This window comes from Catharus ustulatus, chromosome 9, assembly GCF_009819885.2.
Source record: "Catharus ustulatus isolate bCatUst1 chromosome 9, bCatUst1.pri.v2, whole genome shotgun sequence".
Classification (NCBI taxonomy): domain Eukaryota; kingdom Metazoa; phylum Chordata; class Aves; order Passeriformes; family Turdidae; genus Catharus; species Catharus ustulatus.
In genome coordinates this window covers 25,095,041-25,112,174 of record NC_046229.1, presented here as the reverse complement: position 1 = coordinate 25,112,174, position 17,134 = coordinate 25,095,041, and the positions used below count along the sequence as shown (strand labels likewise).

Here is a 17,134-nt window from a genome sequence, read left to right as displayed (position 1 = left end):
TACTGTTTTCCTTGACTATGTTTTCATGATTGGAACCTCTTAAGCAAGGGTTTTGTTATGTACAGTTCCTTTAATGAAAAAAAGAGGGAAGGAAACAACAGCAAACACAACAAAAAAAAATCCCCTCCAGGCAAGTCTTAACTTTATTATCTCTACAGGATCTCGAACTCCCATAATCATTATTCCAGCAGCCACGACCTCTTTAATAACAATGCTTAATGCAAAGGACCTTCTGCAAGATCTGAAGTAAGTAGCTGATTAGAACATACTGTATAACAATTTGTTTTCAGATACAAAGTTATACTAGCACCTAATTAGTAATTGAGCTAGAGGGTTCATTTACTCTCTTGTGACAAGCTAGTTTTACAGACCAGAGTGTAAAAGAAATTAATTTCTTTTGACTAGTAGGAAAAAAGCAAAAACCCAAATCAAGAGTTTTGGCTCAGTTGTGACCTGTGGGCAGATGTAGGAAACTCTTGCAGTAGCAGTTGGAATGTGTGCAGTGCTTTTCTTTGATGTCACATCTGTGCAGCCACATGCAAGTGAACCCTTCCCATAGGAGAAGGCTGAGAGAAGCTGACCAAGGGAGCTCATGGAGCTCAGAAAAGATTTTGGGGCAGGACCACAGTTTCTGTAAAGGAGGTGATGAGATGGGGTATATCAGCCTAGCAAATAAAGAATTTTTTCTCAAGTTCAGATATTGTCATTAAGTATTGATGCAAATGCATCCAGGCATATTTCAGTGAGTTGACAAAACTTGTTTATTGCATCACACATCTGATTCTAAGATTTAATTCAATGTGAGTGAATGAATCTTTCTGCTTGTCCAACAGACCATAGTTTTTAGACTTGCTTATCAGTAAATATCAGGTAATTTTTTTGACACAGTCATTTTCACAGAGAAATACACTGTTGTATGTTGTATGCAATGGTATGTCCAAAAAATGGAAGGGTCATCTTTTTATCACCTCCAGCACACATCTTTTGTGATACTGTTGCACTGTTTTTCCTCCGAACCAGGCTGTTGTGGTGGTACAGCTTCTGCTGGAGATGCCCTAGAATTGTTTAAAACTGTGCTCTGAGATACAGGTGCCTTCTGATCTGCAGCTAGTCCCAGTTCCTATCTTACTGCCACAGGCCATCAGAGATCCAGTGAGTGTACTGGACTCTCTGTGTCTCTGCTGAAATACTTTGAGAGAAGGCTGGCTTTTAACATTACAGTTTAATGTGCAAGCCATCACAGCACTGACCTAATTGCGTTGATGGAGAGTATTTTTTGTTGATGTGGGTTTTTATATTTAGGGGAAAAACTCACAAGCCCTGGCTTTTACAGCTATGTAATTCCTGTGTAAAACTGTGACCTCCTGGCACAGATGTTCCCAGAAAGGAATGAAGCACCTGTGCAGCAGATTGACTGCTGGATAATGCCAGTGCACTCAGGAAAATCATCTACTCATCTTCCTCTGCTGTAATTGGAGCAGAGCAGAGGAAAATAACCAGTTAAACTAAAGCTCATGGGGTTGAGATAAGGATTAGGAGAAAATACTTTAGGGGCAAAACAGGCTCAAAACTTTAAAGGATGTAAAGAAAACTTTATTAACAGAATTAAAAGGAGAATGATAAGAACTAAAATAAAACTTTAGAGCATCTTTCCTCCCCTGGTCTCTTTCTGTTTCCCACTGACAATGTAATGAGACAAAACTTGGGATTTTGAGACAGTTTACCACTTCTAAAAATGAAAAGAAATCTGAATTTCTTCAGCTTAGGGAGAGGAGTCTCTCCTGCCATGATACAGGAAACAATTTCTCCCGGGTTTATTTTTCACAAGCAGCAGCCCACCCAGAAATCTGCAATGGTGAAGTCCCTCCCACGTTTTGGCAATCTTCTCACAATTTGGTGGGTCACTGGTTTATGGAGTGCAATTTTTTAAGGGTGAACTGTTCTAGTATAGAAGCATAGGTTCTCTTCTGTCTCTGGTAGCAAACTTCTCTGTCTCTGTTCAAGTCAGATTACAGCTTCTTTCAACATCTGTATTTTCCAGTTGTCTTCTCAGCTGTGGATGAACACTGCGTCCCCTCATACACTTTATGAATTACAGGGAAATAGTCTGGTGTATTGTATTCTCACCTTGGCTTGTAAAAGCTTTTCATCTCCAAAACCAGAGCATCACCTCTCTTTTTTTCCTCTGGGATTCGGCCCCTTCTTCACTGACCTTGGTGTTGCTCTGTTGTTTTCTTCATGTGCCTTCACCTTTCCTTTGCTCTGTTTGGAGAAGACTATTTATTAGTTCTCAAATGGAATTTTTCAGTGCTGAGAAGGGTGGTCTTGCCCAGGCCCTGCCTCAGGGAATTGCCTCTCGCTGTGGGTTTACACGATCCCTACCAGGCAGCAGCTGCAGGGCTGCTCTCAGTTGATCGTGGCTGTAGTTATTCATGGCAGTGCTGCAAGGGTTAATCTCACCTGGGTCTACAGGTGCTTCTTGTGCTCTCAGTGCCAGCCTGCTATTGGTTCTGTCAGCTGTGAAGGAAGCTGTGATGTTTGTCCTTGGGAAAGTCACTTCTGTGGCTGACCCTTTTTCCTCCTCACCAAAAATTCAATTAAGGCAAAGCCAGGACAGTCGGTCTGTCATGTCTAAGTGCATCTGTGCCAGGAGTCAGAGTTTTCTGCTGTTCTCAGCTCCACTGGGGCAGAGTTGCAGTCAACTTGACAAGGCCATCCCAAGAGGATGCTCATATTTAGAGTGCAATGAGCATGATCCATAAGAAACTGAAAGGAAGTTTAGGGGTTCAAACTGTGTAGTTAACCTACATGAAAGAGAAAGGGGAGAAGCAAGGTATGTTAATGAATCAGAAGTGCAATAGCAGAATTCAGAAGAGTAAAATATTAATTTAGCCATGACAGGTCTAGCACTCTTCTGGAAAATATGCCACCTGGCCTGTATTTGTTTGCATTCAGATTGATGGAAGTACTTTATTCAGGGATGGCTTCAGGGTTTGTTTTTACTGTTAAGGTATGCAGAGTGTAGAACTAGCCTTGATGTAGAGAGTGATTGATAGATACGTGATGGTTTTCCAAGGAAAGAAGACTTAGCTAATTTCTGCCTCTAAGTCAGCACCTTCTTTAACTCATTCCCCACTTGCAGCTGAATTTGACAGAAGAGCAGAGATTTCAGAGACTCCTTTCATTGCCACAAATGTTGGGATAAAGAAATATTGTCCAGGTAGAAAAGACACACCTAAATTAATTTTCCCTCCCTTACCCTTGCTGAGGAAGATGCAGGTAGATTTGCATTTTTTGTATTTCTGGAGATACCCTGCTTGTATTTGCCATCAGAGAGGATTGGTGATACAGCAGAAGCAGGAGATATTTTTGGAGCTGGAAGAGGATACTGTGAAGAAACGTAGAAGACTGGGAGGATGATGCCCCCCCATAGTGGTTGGGATATGGATATCCCTGAGGCAGCACAGTCTGTGAAGTGTGTGATCATAAAGAACCAGAATTTGGCTTTCATAAACCAACTTTTGTGATTCTGTCCATTTAAATGTTTCTTAAAAGAAGGAAAAAAATCAGCTGAAATTAAAGATCAGAAATAGAGATCAAAAATATGATCAAATCATAGCTGGGAATCTGTCTTTTAGGATATTTTTGTTTACAATCCTGGATTGATTTTTTTTTTTAAAAGGAACTGGACTGCAATGCATTATCACTTTGGACATGAAAAAAATTATTTGTGGTGTAATTGCCAGGTATTTTAGGGTGATGGTTGTAAAATAAACAGGAGATTCTTCATTCAGTTCTGTGGTAGGACTTAAATTGAATTGCCAAGAACTGAGAGAAATCTATTTATTATACCAAGATTTTTACTAAGCCTTTTCATAACTCTGTAGTATATTAGTTTTCCATGCCAAATTTGGCTGACATTTGTATGATGCTTAGCATCTTACTTTATCACTTATGTTAGGCTCTCTTTCAAGGTAGAGAATATGGAAAGCAGGAAAATTATCATGTGCAGAAGGAAGTGCATATGACAAAATCAAAATCTTAAACCAGTTCCATGCTTTGGGTTTAAGATATCTAATTTTTCTATTCAATATATTTGTTGCAACTTAGATTTTGAAGGGAGACATTTCTGTGTGTGATTTTAAATATATATAATTCACCTGCTAGATAATATGCAAATATTCTTGCTAAGTTTTTTTGAAAGGTTACTTTTCTAAGGAGCCAAGTACAACATAAAATGAAGAGTTTCTAAAATAGTAAAAAGATAACATTTAATTTAAAATCAGAACTGCAATGCATTCTGGTATGTTGTGTTGCTTCTTTAAAATATTTTCTATAATACATTTTATTCTTGCTTACTATCTGAGTGCAACACTGGATATCACAATTGCTGTGTGAAATCGTGACTCAAGGTCAGGCTTGTCAGAGGCAAGGCTTCTGCTTTAAATGGCGCCAAAGTGAAGCAGTAATTCCATCAGGCAGATGAGAATGATTAAATGGTGATTATGTATTTTTATTATGATGATACTCTTGCTTGTGATACATTTAACCATATGTGGCCAGGCAACTCGCTGGAGATTTATCCAGCTTTGATACCTAGTGAAGTATCTGGGATAGATTAGACATGATGTGGTGTAAAGAAGCTGCAAAAATAGGTGTCTAAAGCTTTTGATACTGTAATTTAACAGAAATACTGAAAGGGTGGTAAAAATAAGTCTCCAGTTCTGAACACAATCAAATGTGAATTGTGATGATCTCAGTTGCTGGTAGGTTGCCTTATTCTGCTTTCATGCATTTTTCAGTGTGCCCTAGCTGGGGGCCAGAGGGTGCTGACGTGGCTGCAGTGCAAGTGTTCTAAAGGCTGTGCTGCCAGTGGGTGTGAGTTTAGAGCCCAGGCAGGAGTGGCTCAGGCAGTTCAGTGGATGGTGTGTGACCAGCTACCTCCCACAGTCTGATGTTCAATTGCTGCCTGTTACCTTAGGGAAGGGACCTGCTGCCTTTGCAAAGTGAGAGTGCACCATTTTTCATGTGGATAATGATTCTGGCAATTAACAGTGAGGGCTAACAATTTCCTACCCCTGCTAGGGGCATAAAAATGCATTCTAAGATATGGATTTTTTTTTTTTAATAGGGAATATTAATTGGGAGAAGCAGCAAGAAGCTGTAAGCTCCTGCACACTCAGGTTTCAGAACCCATTTCTGGTGTATTAAAAGTTGTCAAGTAAAAATGTGTAGTTAAACCCCTGGCTATAGTATTAGATAGTAATATTATCAATAATCTCCAAGAGAAGATGGGATTTTTGGTGTTTAATACTGAGTTTTCTTACACTAGAGTTTTATATCTGGGTAGTGATGACATAGGCCATATATATATATAATCATACAGTAATTTCTATTGATTGTCAGTTCTTGAGCACATGACTTTTACTGTGCTTATTGAGTCAATGATTCCTGGAAATGCAGACATATATTCCATAAACTTTCTGTAAGCTGTCCTTTATTCTTACACTCTTTGTGTTTGTCTGTATGTAAGTGCTTGCTTCAGTGCTTGCTTTGTGACAGTTATCTTCTCTGCTGTGCCTTTTGAATCTGCTCATCAGTAGTTTTTTTTAACAAGATAGCTCTGTGTTGTGTCCTAGAGAATTGCACTCAAAAATTCAGATTTTTTCCAGGAAATAAAGCTGAAGCCATTGTCTAGAGGGGGCATAACTGAGTGCAAGTGAATAGTGCTTCAATGGCTGTGACAGTTTCTGGCTGAAATGGGCAGAAAGTGCCCAAACCTGATGTTTAAATGAATTCTTAAACACAGAAACACTTAAAGCAGAGAATGTGAAGGGCTCGGGGTGGTGAAGTTGTTACTCTGCAACACAGCTATATTGCCTCTGCTCTCATTTGGCAGGGCTGCTTTGCTTTCCTGTTTCCATTTAAAATGTGTTTGCTTCCTCACATTTACAAATTAAATTTAAAATGTGACCTTTTAGATCCCTGTTCAGATGAATACTTGATTATCACTGTAATGTGTATAAAGCTGTTTGGTTTTTATTTACATATTCTCTAAGAGTTTGTTCTTGTTTAATGTAGGGGATGGAGAATAACAAAATTCTTCTGAAGCTGCTCACCATTTTGGGTGACCCTGACTTTTCCTGTAAACACTGCCAGTTGGATAAAAGGTGTTTGAGGGCTTGTTTCTCTAATTATTTTTTTAAAAAATTATCTTCTTTATTTTCAACCCAGATTCTTTTAGTTCTAATGGGTGATGAGAGACTCACAAGTAGTTTTATTAAAAGCTGAAGGACCACCAAACAAATCCTCATTTTAGGTTCCAGAGTTATCAGTTACTCTTGACAAAGCAGAACCTGTGAGGCATTGGCAGGACAGGGCATTAGGAGTGTTGATTATCAAGGTACACCTCACTCTGGAGTTCTTAAATCAGCAAACTGATGAGAAATACTTCAATTCTGGTGGCACATTGGGTGGCTTTTTCCAGTTCAGAACTGAATGCCTCTGTGTAGCATGCAATTGTATGTGTCAGTCTGTTGTGATGGATAAAATCTATGTAAATATTAACTGTTTGCTAATTACTTCAATTATTAGGGAAATTATTATCTTCTAAAAAATATGTTCTAGGTGACCAGTGTGTTCTTTTCTCCCAGTGTCCTGTACAGCTTTTTTATCTGTATTTCCTTTGATGGTGTTTCACATGTACTAGACAGACAAGCATAATTTAATTTATGGCTCCTCATTATCACCTGTGATACTTTTTCTGTATTTGCAGTTCTAGTCAGCTTTAATGCACCATTCAGAGTTATTTGCAGGTATTGAGCGTTTTTTAATTTCCCAGTGCAGTTGTATCAATTGAATACATTTGGACACACATTTCAGAAATTGCTTTGACTTTATTTTTCTGAAACACTGTTAAATCATGAGGAGTGTGAGGGGATGTCATCCCAATTTACATTGGGAAAGTAAAACAGTTTTGCTTGGAGGTTTATTGACAATTTTCACCTGCTGCCTTAAAACATGTTTGCTTGCTTGTTTGTTTTTTTTCCCCAAAATGCCATTTTCTCATTGGTTATGTAGTGAAAACTACTGTTTTCCAGTTCAGTGAATAATCAACTTTCTTCATATTCAATCTTGCATTCTTTTTTCCTGTTTATCCAACAATAGGAAGTGCAGTCTGCCTGTTAAAGCACATTCAAATTTGGTTTTTAGTATTCAAATAGAAATAAATTGACGAGAACAAATAGAAATGCTGCAAACAACTTACCCAAAAGATGTAGTAAACTGCTCAAAAGCACCGTGTGCACTGTAATGAAGAGAAATGTTACCAACTATGTACTGTGCTTTTAAAATGTACCACAAATCCTCCTGCTAACTACTGCAGTTAAGAGAAACAGAGGTTTTTTTTTTTTTTACCAGAAGCTTTGGCAATGAAATGTCAGCAGCAGACAGGGTTGTAGTGCAGCTGGGTGGTTCTGAATAGAATATTAGGAGAACACAGACCTGAACTTTGTTCTTGTGCTGGCCTGGAAGGTGCTGCTGGTCACATCAACTTCCCTTTTCATGACACACTTCCAGTCCTGTGAAAGGCATGACTCTGTTACTTTTCTTTTATCTATCTCAAAATCCACTGAGATTTATCAGCTAAAAGGACCATGCTACTCTCACATTTATGATGCCAATTTTGAGACCTGTTCTGGGTGTTTTATTATCACCATAAAGAAGAGGGCCTTGAAATGCAATTGCATTTGTTTTTTAAGGTGAGGGGGTTGAAAGATTAAGGATCTGTAATTAATCAGAGGGAGGAAAGCTGTGTCACATCTTTATTTTTGCATTTTAGCATTAATTTTTGTCATGTGGAGGTTATATATGACATGAAGGCCACATGATCTGCGTTTTACAAGCACTTATTCCATCACAGAATTTGTTCAGAAAAAAACCCAGAAAAACCTGTAGTGTCATGCATCATAGTAACCAGATGAATCATTGATAATGCAAAATCACCATCCTCCAAAAAAATAAAACTCATAAGTATTTTTGACCAAAAATCCCAGCTTTTTTGAGAGAATTCTAGTTGGTAATAATTCTAATGGCTCCAAGAGCTCTTAAAATTTGCTCCAGGAAGCAATTGTTTTAATGTCCAGGTTACCCTTGGTCACTAAATGAAGAGTTGTGGTCACTTTGCAGACTGTGGTCTGGCTCCTCATCTGCAAATGTTTTTGTGTAAGGCCCTAAATATCTGAGAACAGGTCAGGCTGTATTTATGAGGCACTGAGGGCCTTTTAGTGTGACTGTTTTTATCATGAGTGCTTCTGAAATATTACTCTTATGTTTTTTTGGTGTTCTGAGTGAGTAGTGACAGAGACTTGATTGTGAGAACGAAGTGACTTCAGTGACTGCTGTCAGTAATGCCAGGTTCTGATAAAGCTCTTTCTTTTCCTGCTGATTCCATCAAGTAAATTGCCCTTGTCTACTGAGGGGTTTGTTATTCCCTAAGGTTTGTACCATCAGATGAGAAGAAGAAGCAGGGCTGTCAGCGAGAGAATGAGACTCTGATACAGAGGAGGAAGGACCAGATGCAGCCGGGGGGAACCACAGTCAGCGTCACTGTCCCTTACCGAGTTGTAGACCAACCTCTGAAACTTATGCCACAAGACTGGTAAGAACATTTCTCCTTCACACAATTTCTTACCCAGGACAGTGCAGAATTTGGAGGGGAGCAATAAAATGCTCTGGAATCTACTGAAAATGAAGATACAGCTATAAGGATGGATTTTATTAACTATATAGGAGTCTTCAGCTGAAAATAATATGAAACTAAATTAATCTAGAAGATCTTTGAAACTTGCAGCACTTTGTATTTTAACAGTGTGAACAGCACAGCTAATATTATTGTGTTTGCCAGGAATGTTCCAGAAATTCCAATAGAAATGTTCATGTTATTGTTCTGGTTTGTGGTAGTGTAACATGCAAGTCACTGAACCATGATGTGCAAGAAAACCTCTCCTCTCCTGTCTGCTTTCTGAGGGAGGGTCTGTTGGGAAGATTGCTGTGCAGGCCATCAGTGTCTGACATGCCAACTTTTTCATTAGTTAAAGAAAGAAAATACATCAGACAGTGAGGACTGAACTGTGATTCCAGTATTGGAACTATTGGAATCTTACTTTTGAAGGAAGAGCCCTAGCTAGAGAAAGGGAGTTGTAGATAGTTTTTCCTTTTATGAAAAAGCTGGAAATGGATTATTTGGTCTGTAGCCAAAACTCTGGAGAAGTGTTTTTATTGTTGTTTGACATCTTTTTGTTATTTGATAAAGTGCATTATGCAGCATTTTACTTCCTCCTCACAAGCGAGACGATCTGGGATGTGGACAGTGACCTATTTGGTGGTCTTGTAATTTCAAAGGAATACTTTGAAAGGGTTCTGTTCCTAATCAATTATTCTCTGTATTTAGAACTTGAACTAATCAGAAATCAGTGCATTTAAAATTCTGAATATTAAATAGCACTTAAAATGTTTAATGATCAAACCTTTAAGAACCATCTAAACTACTTTCTAAAGTACTTCTGACCAAAGACATGAAGTGGTGTGTGGTTTTTTATCTTGGTTTTACCCAAGGAAGCCATTATAAAACCTGCAAAAAAACACTTCAGACCACAAAACTTCATTTTGATTATTCCTTTTCATTTGGATTTAGTGGATTTAATGATAAATTTGGGGGATTAGAGAGGTAATTATTTGTTGTGGTAGGTAGGACCCATGGTTGGATGATGTAAATGTTCAAGACCATACGTGGGGAGGTCATTTATTCTCAAAGGTGGTTTTTAAAATGTTTTACTAATGCAAAAGCTTAATCTTTATTGCAAATTAATTTTCTTAGACCACAGGTACTTGTTGTGTACTCTTCAAATAGCTGAAATGTCACTTTGCAGAAATTTAGCAGCTGTTGCTTCTCGCTAATTTTCATCCTGGAAGTCAACAGTGTTGAGAATAAAGGCTTTTAAATCTGCACATCTCAGTTTCAAGTGCCATTTCCAGACTATCTCTGAAAATGTTGGAGCACTTTTCAAAAGCAATGTAATGATGACCACGAATAAACACTGACTTCAAAAACTGTAACCTGAGAAACTGAGCTGCCTTCTGCAAAGGGACAAGGCTGAAAGCCTGGAGGAATCACAGGAATTTTTTTTTTTCTTTACAAGAGGAAAAGCAATTGTGCTGGAGGTGTGGTTGTTAGATGTGCTGTCCTGCTCTATAAAAGAAGCAGCCATGCCTGTTCAGGACAGCAGGTGACTGGAATGTTGCAGGCTGTGCCCATGTCCATCCCTCTGTGTGTTCCAGGGACCGCGTGGTGGCCGTGTTTGTCCAGGGGCCAGCCTGGCAGTTCAAGGGCTGGCCTTGGCTCCTGCCCGATGGATCTCCTGTTGATATCTTTGCAAAAAGTAAGGGATTTATTTTGTTCCTTGGTTTGGGGTTTCTTGTAGGGTGTTTATGCTCATGACAGAGTGCTACCAAAGTGCTGTTGGGTGCAGGTGGCTGAGCAGACTTCGGGCTTTGGTCTCCTCACAGTGCCAAGTATTCCCATGCCCCCTGTGGTTTGTTCTGCTCTGATCTGTGGAAACTCATGGAAATATTCTCAGAGCTGTCAGCTGTAAGAGTCACAAATAGCTGGTGTACAAATCTTCTAAAAAAAGGGTGAACAGACAATGCATATCCCAACAATTCATGGGTAACAGGTTTACAGGCTGTCTTCACATTCCAATGCTATTTTGAAGAGAGGATTAATCACCTAGTGTGCCACTCAGAAAGCATTGAAAATATGATCTGGTGTCTGACAAAAGCTTGAGAGTTTTAAAATGTTTAAGTTTCAAGTGAGGTAGATGTTAGCATTGTACAGATCTGAACAGGTTTTTTTTGTCCCCACACTTGTGGTGCTTTGAGGCACTTCTCTGGCATAGGTCACCCATCTGACAGAGGGATAGGCCATTATATCTAAGGAATCTGTCAGCTTCTCTGTTGCTTCAGTTTGGAGTTGCCTTAGAAAACAGACCTTTTGATGGTCTCCTATAGTTTCAGATTGTTTTAAGAAATGCCAAACCAACACATACATATATGTATATATACACACACACACATACAAAAACCCCCAAAACAATCAAAAGGCAGCAGACCCAAACCCACCTTAGTCCAGTCCTGTCATCAGTCAGTGTGATGAGGAAACAGGTTTGATCAGATTTTGTGTTCCCATCTTTGGTATGGGATGTAGAATCTGGAAAGAGAATGCTGCTTTGGTGAGCAGCAAGGAAGAAACTCGAGTGGGACAGGAAGCTAAGGATGGGTCTGTGAACAAGAAAACAGAATGAGTCACTTAAAGAGGGGATTGAGAATGAGTAGGGAAAGAGAAGGAGCCTGAAAGTAATTGTGAAAGTAAAACTATGCCACAGGAGAGAGTTTAACAAAAGAGACTAATGAAAGAAGGAAATAGCACTTCAAAGTAAAGATACTGAGAAAATGGCAATTGTGAAAAGCAAAGCCAAGAAAAATGTAGTGAAATACTGAAGGTCTAACTAGCAGCTACATGCTGCTTCCTATTAATTTTATCATTTTTATATATACATATATGGAGGGCCATAGGAATTGCTCTGGCTTGCTTTGGTATTCCTGGTCTCCACATGCCAAAAGATCACAGTCACAGCCTGCACAGTTCAGGCTGAAGGTGTACAAATTCTTATGTTTTTCAAGTGAAAGAGGGATATCTGGTCTTGATTCATACATTGAAATGGGTCTTCAATTTAGAAATGCATTCCATTCCTTCAAAGCATGGTATTTTAAAAATAGTTTACTGAGAGAAATGTATTTCTAGAACTGTCCCTAATGAATTTGCTCACCCCTCAAATGAAAACAGGTAAATTAAGGGAGCACAGACAGTGTCAGTCAAATTTTATGTATCTGTTTTTGTCTGAAGCTATTGTTTTACCATATTTATAGTGCTCAGTAGTCTTCACAAATGTGGTTTCTGGGATTTGCAGCTGTTCATTGTTTCATCTGCAGTTTGCATTTCTTCTGTCTCTGGGTCTGTGGTGGTTACCATGTATTCAAGGCTGTCTTGAAAAACAAGCAGGTAGCTTACCAGAAAGAACTCCTCAATAAAATGTGTACTGGGTCAGAGCCTGCCAAACTGGTTTTATGTGATCAGTTGCTTTGTCACAGACACATTTCATTAGCCGAGTCTCTAAAACTGTGCTCCTTAGTTTTCCTTAAGCATGGCCTTCTGACTGTTTCATGTTCATATACCAAACCAGCCTAACTTCACATTTACAACTGAATGTTTGTAATGAAGTTTTGAATGCTCTCAGTTTCATGAACCAATACTTAATTTTGACCACCATTTTAAAGGTGTTCCTCCCAGAGCACATCACAGCTTTAATAGTGATTTGTTTCAGAAGTGAATCCTCTTGTGTTTAATAATGTTTAACTTGAATTCAGAGACTGTCAGGTGTTGGAGTTTTCTGTAAATGCATGACCCTGGTATATCTTTATTTGTTTTTTCTGAAGTTATATGAATACATGCAACAATGTATAGCAGAGATAATGTATATGTATTCTTAATCACAGAGCTTGGAAATTTATCTGGCAGAGATACAAGTCAGATGATAATTTCTTTAGTTTGTCAACCAAAAAAAAGAGCTAATTTCACATGCAAGCCTTCTAGGAAGTTCCCATATGGATCTGGAAAAGAGAACTGATTTTGTGGAAGACAAAATTGGTATCCAAAGAAGATACAACCATGGCATTAAAAATAACTAGTTTCCACAAGACTGATGGCTTGTTTTACTTTTCCAGTACTACTGAAATCATCAGATTGGGTTACCAGATAGGAATTGTACAATATGTTGGTTTTAATGCTCACTGTGTAAATGCTTAGGCTTTACCTAATTAACATGTGACAATACTTCCCAAGAGAAAAATACCAGTTAATATTTTACCATTTTTAACTGAGTACTAGATCAATGGAAATAGGCAGTTACTAAATTTCTCAGAATGCTTTATGCAGCTTTTGGGGGTTACACTGGCATTCTACTATCAATCTTGTAGAGATTCTTTTAGGAGATAGCCAGGTTTCCTATTCAAAGGTCTCAGAAATACCTTTTTTTTAATATTTTTAATTCTTTCACAGTTGAGAGATTTTCAGAAAGAACTTGTTTCTTGAAGAGAATGTACTTGAATTGACTGTGTGTTTCTGCTGTTCCCTTGGAATCTGTGCATCTAAAAGTAGGGGCTGCCCTTTCCCTTCATCCTGGAATAGCCTGAGAGCCCCTGACCTCTATATTTAACTGTGCCCTTCAGTGAGTAGCTGACTTCTTTGGATTATGGGCTTGTTAATTTTACTCTCAGGCTTCATTCTGGAAAAGGCAGAGTGGGGTGGAAATTTCCTTTGACCAATCAAGAGACACTAAAGTCTTCATGTTTGTACCAAATGCTTTCTTGTTTGCTGTAGTTAAAGCTTTTCATCTCAAATACGATGAGGTGCGCCTGGATCCCAACGTGCAGAAATGGGATGTAACAGTGTTAGAGCTCAGCTACCACAAAAGACACTTGGACAGGCCGGTATTCCTACGCTTCTGGGAAACTTTGGACAGGTATGCTTCCTGCTCAAAGTCCTTCATGGTCATGCTTTTTGGTTTCGGTGGGAATTAAAAGTTCTGGTTATCAGGGAATTGTTTACAGCTTAAGACATCTGAACAATGCTTTAGCTTGGAAATACTGGGGTTTTTTAATTTTCCCCTGATGATACAGTTAATAAAATGTGGTGGTACATGTTTACAGACTGTAAGTAATACTCTCTAAAATGTGGATTTAAAAGAAGGGTAGTTGCCATTAATCACTGATTAGTCCCATGGTTCCCCACCTTCTGACTGATTTTCTGGGTCAGAACCCAGAGATGGAGAAGTTCACTGCACTACCTTGTTCATGTTGTAGAGAAGAAACTTTATTATTAGGAAGCAGTTGAAGAAATATTGAGGGAAGGGAGAAAAGCCCATGCATTTCATGAATGTTTAATTTTTTTCATGTTGCTGCTTGAATGATTGAGTGAAAAAGAAAAATCCTGTGGGAATTGTCAAAATAATTCCAATAATGAAATTTTCTGTGGCTTTCTATTTAAAAGTCTCAGATGAACAATATATCTGAACTTCCAGACTGAGCTAGTTGTCCATACAACAGTCTTTCAATGTTAGAGGTCATGCAGTGCCTTGGAAAATGGAGTTTTCTTTGAGGAAAGGCTGTAGCTGGCTGTTTTTTAGTGGGACAGATCCTGTGCATAACGTATTGCATCTCTTTAGCAACTTCCTAATTCCCTAAGAGGTCTCTTTTAACAATGCCTGTACTTTTTATTGCTATGAATGAAACTCCTATAAATGCCACAAGGGTAGTAATGCTGTATTCTGTTAATTTTCTTTCCAGGTATATGGTAAAGCACAAATCTCACTTGAGATTCTGAATCCTTCAGCTGCCATTTATTTCCTGAAGTATGTATTGAAAACAATGAAAGGGGCTCCAGTTTGGAGACCAGAGCTCGCACTATATATGTCAAGAACTTTACAAATGAGGAAGGGTCACAGTTTAAACTTTTTATAAAATCTTATTTGGATGATTCATGCTATGGCAGGTTGATACCTGTTGTTATTCAGAAGCAAAGGGGTTTTGCTTAAAACTATTTTTTTAATGTTGTTAGCCTTCTAGTCTGCAATCCAAATTGTATATTTTGATAGCAGCAGTTTCTTCTCTGTTTTGTTAAATTAGCCACATTTTTAAATGATGTGTTTTGTCCCTGAGTAGGTAATAGCTGGATCTCCACGGCAGGATCCCCATGTGTGTGTGCGTGTGTGCGTGTGCGCACGGGCGTGTGTAAATAAATGTGTGGGTGTGTCTATAGATATAGTGTACAAAAAAGTTATAGACACACTGATGCACACATAGATGTTCCCAGGCTTTCTAAACCACTTAGCTTCTGAGCTTAGTTTGGGGTTTTCTTTGCTTACTGTTTCACTTACTGAAAATATTTTGTTGTGAATGATATTACATTTTAGTCAGTAGGACTTGCAAACTGAGCAAAGTGGAAGTTGTTTTCGATAAATCAAAATGTCAGCCTGTATATGTATATTCTGTCAGTCTTTGTTGAAAAAGGGAAGATCAAAAATCTAATAACACTTTTTTTGGATTTGTAATGTCCCAGTTTATTAAATCTATTATAGACATACCTTCAAGTCATGTTAACTTTAAATTGCCATTCTCCACACACGTCTCTTTCTTTAAAGTATGCATGTGTACATTCCCATCTAGCAAATACCTTTGCATATGAGTCTAAATGTTACCTAGATTAAATGATGAATAGAGGAGGAGAGAGTTGGAATGTTTTTTTTCCTGGAACAGCCACCACAAGGAACGAATAATTTTGACTTCTTTGCATTTTTACCTCTAATACTATTTTCTTGTGAAAAAAGTAGCCCAGACTGTCTACAGGAGTTGTAATTTTCTGAGCTGAATGGCTAATAAGGCCTCCTAAGAGTCCTGCATTGGAATGGAAAATCAGCCTTCTCCAATTACCAAAGAACAGATTTGCTTCATCTACAGTGTGAGGCCAGAGGATCCTGGTATTTGTACCAATTTACAGCATTTCTGTATCTATGGAATAACATTAAGTTGATGTTGCATACCAGTGAATGTAGAGAATGATCAAATACTGTAACACCTGCATGATTTTTTTTTCTGGGATAGAAAATACATGTTTATATTCCTGTTCTTGAAATTCCAAACCATGTTTTTTTAATATACTTTACATTTAAGGTTTGACAAAAATAAAATGTTCTACCTATTCTGTTTTGGTTTTTATTTGATGTTAATTTCATTTTTAATAAAACCCAAAGTCACATAATCATAAGAGATTTTTAGAACTATGTCTTAAGCTTATGAAGACTGTGAGGTTGTACTTCTAATTGTATGTTACCATCCCTGCTATATTGAGACCATTTTCAAATGGTCTTAATGGAAATGTAAAAACTCAAACCGCCAAAACAACCCCCTGTGAATTGCAAGGTAAGAAGCAGCTGACCCTGGATTTTGGAATTAATTCAGCATGGTGATTGGGAAGAGTGGGCACTACAGAGCTACTGGGATGTCTGCTGCTTGTGTGGGCAGGTGGGCAGTACCCTGTTACTGTGTTCTCCCTGTACTTAAGCATGTTAGAAGTGTGTCATGTCATACTAGAGCTGGCTGAAACATTGAGTACTTGGTTTTAACCTGTACTGAACAGAGCAAAGCTGTAATGGCTTCTTCCAACACAGCAACTGGTACCACAAGCAAGTGGTTCAATTTACAGTTCATTTCTGCTTTAAAATGTTTTAAAGAGGCTTCTAGGCAATCAACTTGAAAAGCAAATTTTGGAGAAGTGTGTGCTTCACATGCAGTGTGATGTGCAGACCATAGAGTGGGTTTGCAATAGGCAAGGGTCACTCATCTTTTCTGTGTCCTGTACTTCATTTGTGTTTTCAATGCAGGTGTAATCCCAGATCCAGTGTTGTATACAGGAGATGGCTTGGTTTAGATGTAGATTTGTGTATTTATTGGCAGTTAAGTCCTCTGAAACTACTGAAGTTACATGGATGTGGAATGGGCAGAAGAGCAACATCCATGAAATCTTTGTGTGACCTGTGTTTGATTTTTGTGGGTTGAGGACAGACCTTTAACATCTTAGAATTTTATACTGGCAAGCAGTTTGTGACCCAAGTTATACAATATGAATTTATGAAGGAGCTGGCACCTGATTGTGCATATTTTTGTCAGTCATAAAAGTAGTGATGTTTATAAAATGAGCCATTTTGCAATCAGATTCCTGCTGACATTATTGGAAGTTTAATTAGGTTGTCAGAATAGCATTCCTGCTGCCTTCATAAATAACTGCACATAGATTATGAAACTACTTGGACTTAAAAATTTAGCCTTACCAGCAGCATTTTGCAACACAGCTGGAATTTTAGACACTTATGCTTAATTTATCTACAAGTTAATGTAAAGTAGTAAAGAAAACTGATACTATGAAGTGGGGAAGCTGAAGGAGCAGACATCTGTTTTACTGAGC

General features: G+C 38.3%; 1 protein-coding gene across 1 annotated transcript in view; it reads left to right on the top strand.

The window, feature by feature from the left end:
* The window catches only part of CDC73 (cell division cycle 73), a 104,250-nt gene extending 88,193 nt beyond the window's left edge, over window positions 1-16,057 (top strand). Inside the window, exons 13-17 of the mRNA XM_033067299.1 lie at window positions 159-246; window positions 8,498-8,659; window positions 10,339-10,439; window positions 13,496-13,637; window positions 14,461-16,057. Coding sequence (XP_032923190.1) covers window positions 159-246; window positions 8,498-8,659; window positions 10,339-10,439; window positions 13,496-13,637; window positions 14,461-14,497 — 530 coding nt within the window. The 3' untranslated portion in view covers window positions 14,498-16,057. The remainder of the gene's footprint in view (window positions 1-158; window positions 247-8,497; window positions 8,660-10,338; window positions 10,440-13,495; window positions 13,638-14,460) is intronic.
* Window positions 16,058-17,134: the final 1,077 nt, after the last annotated feature.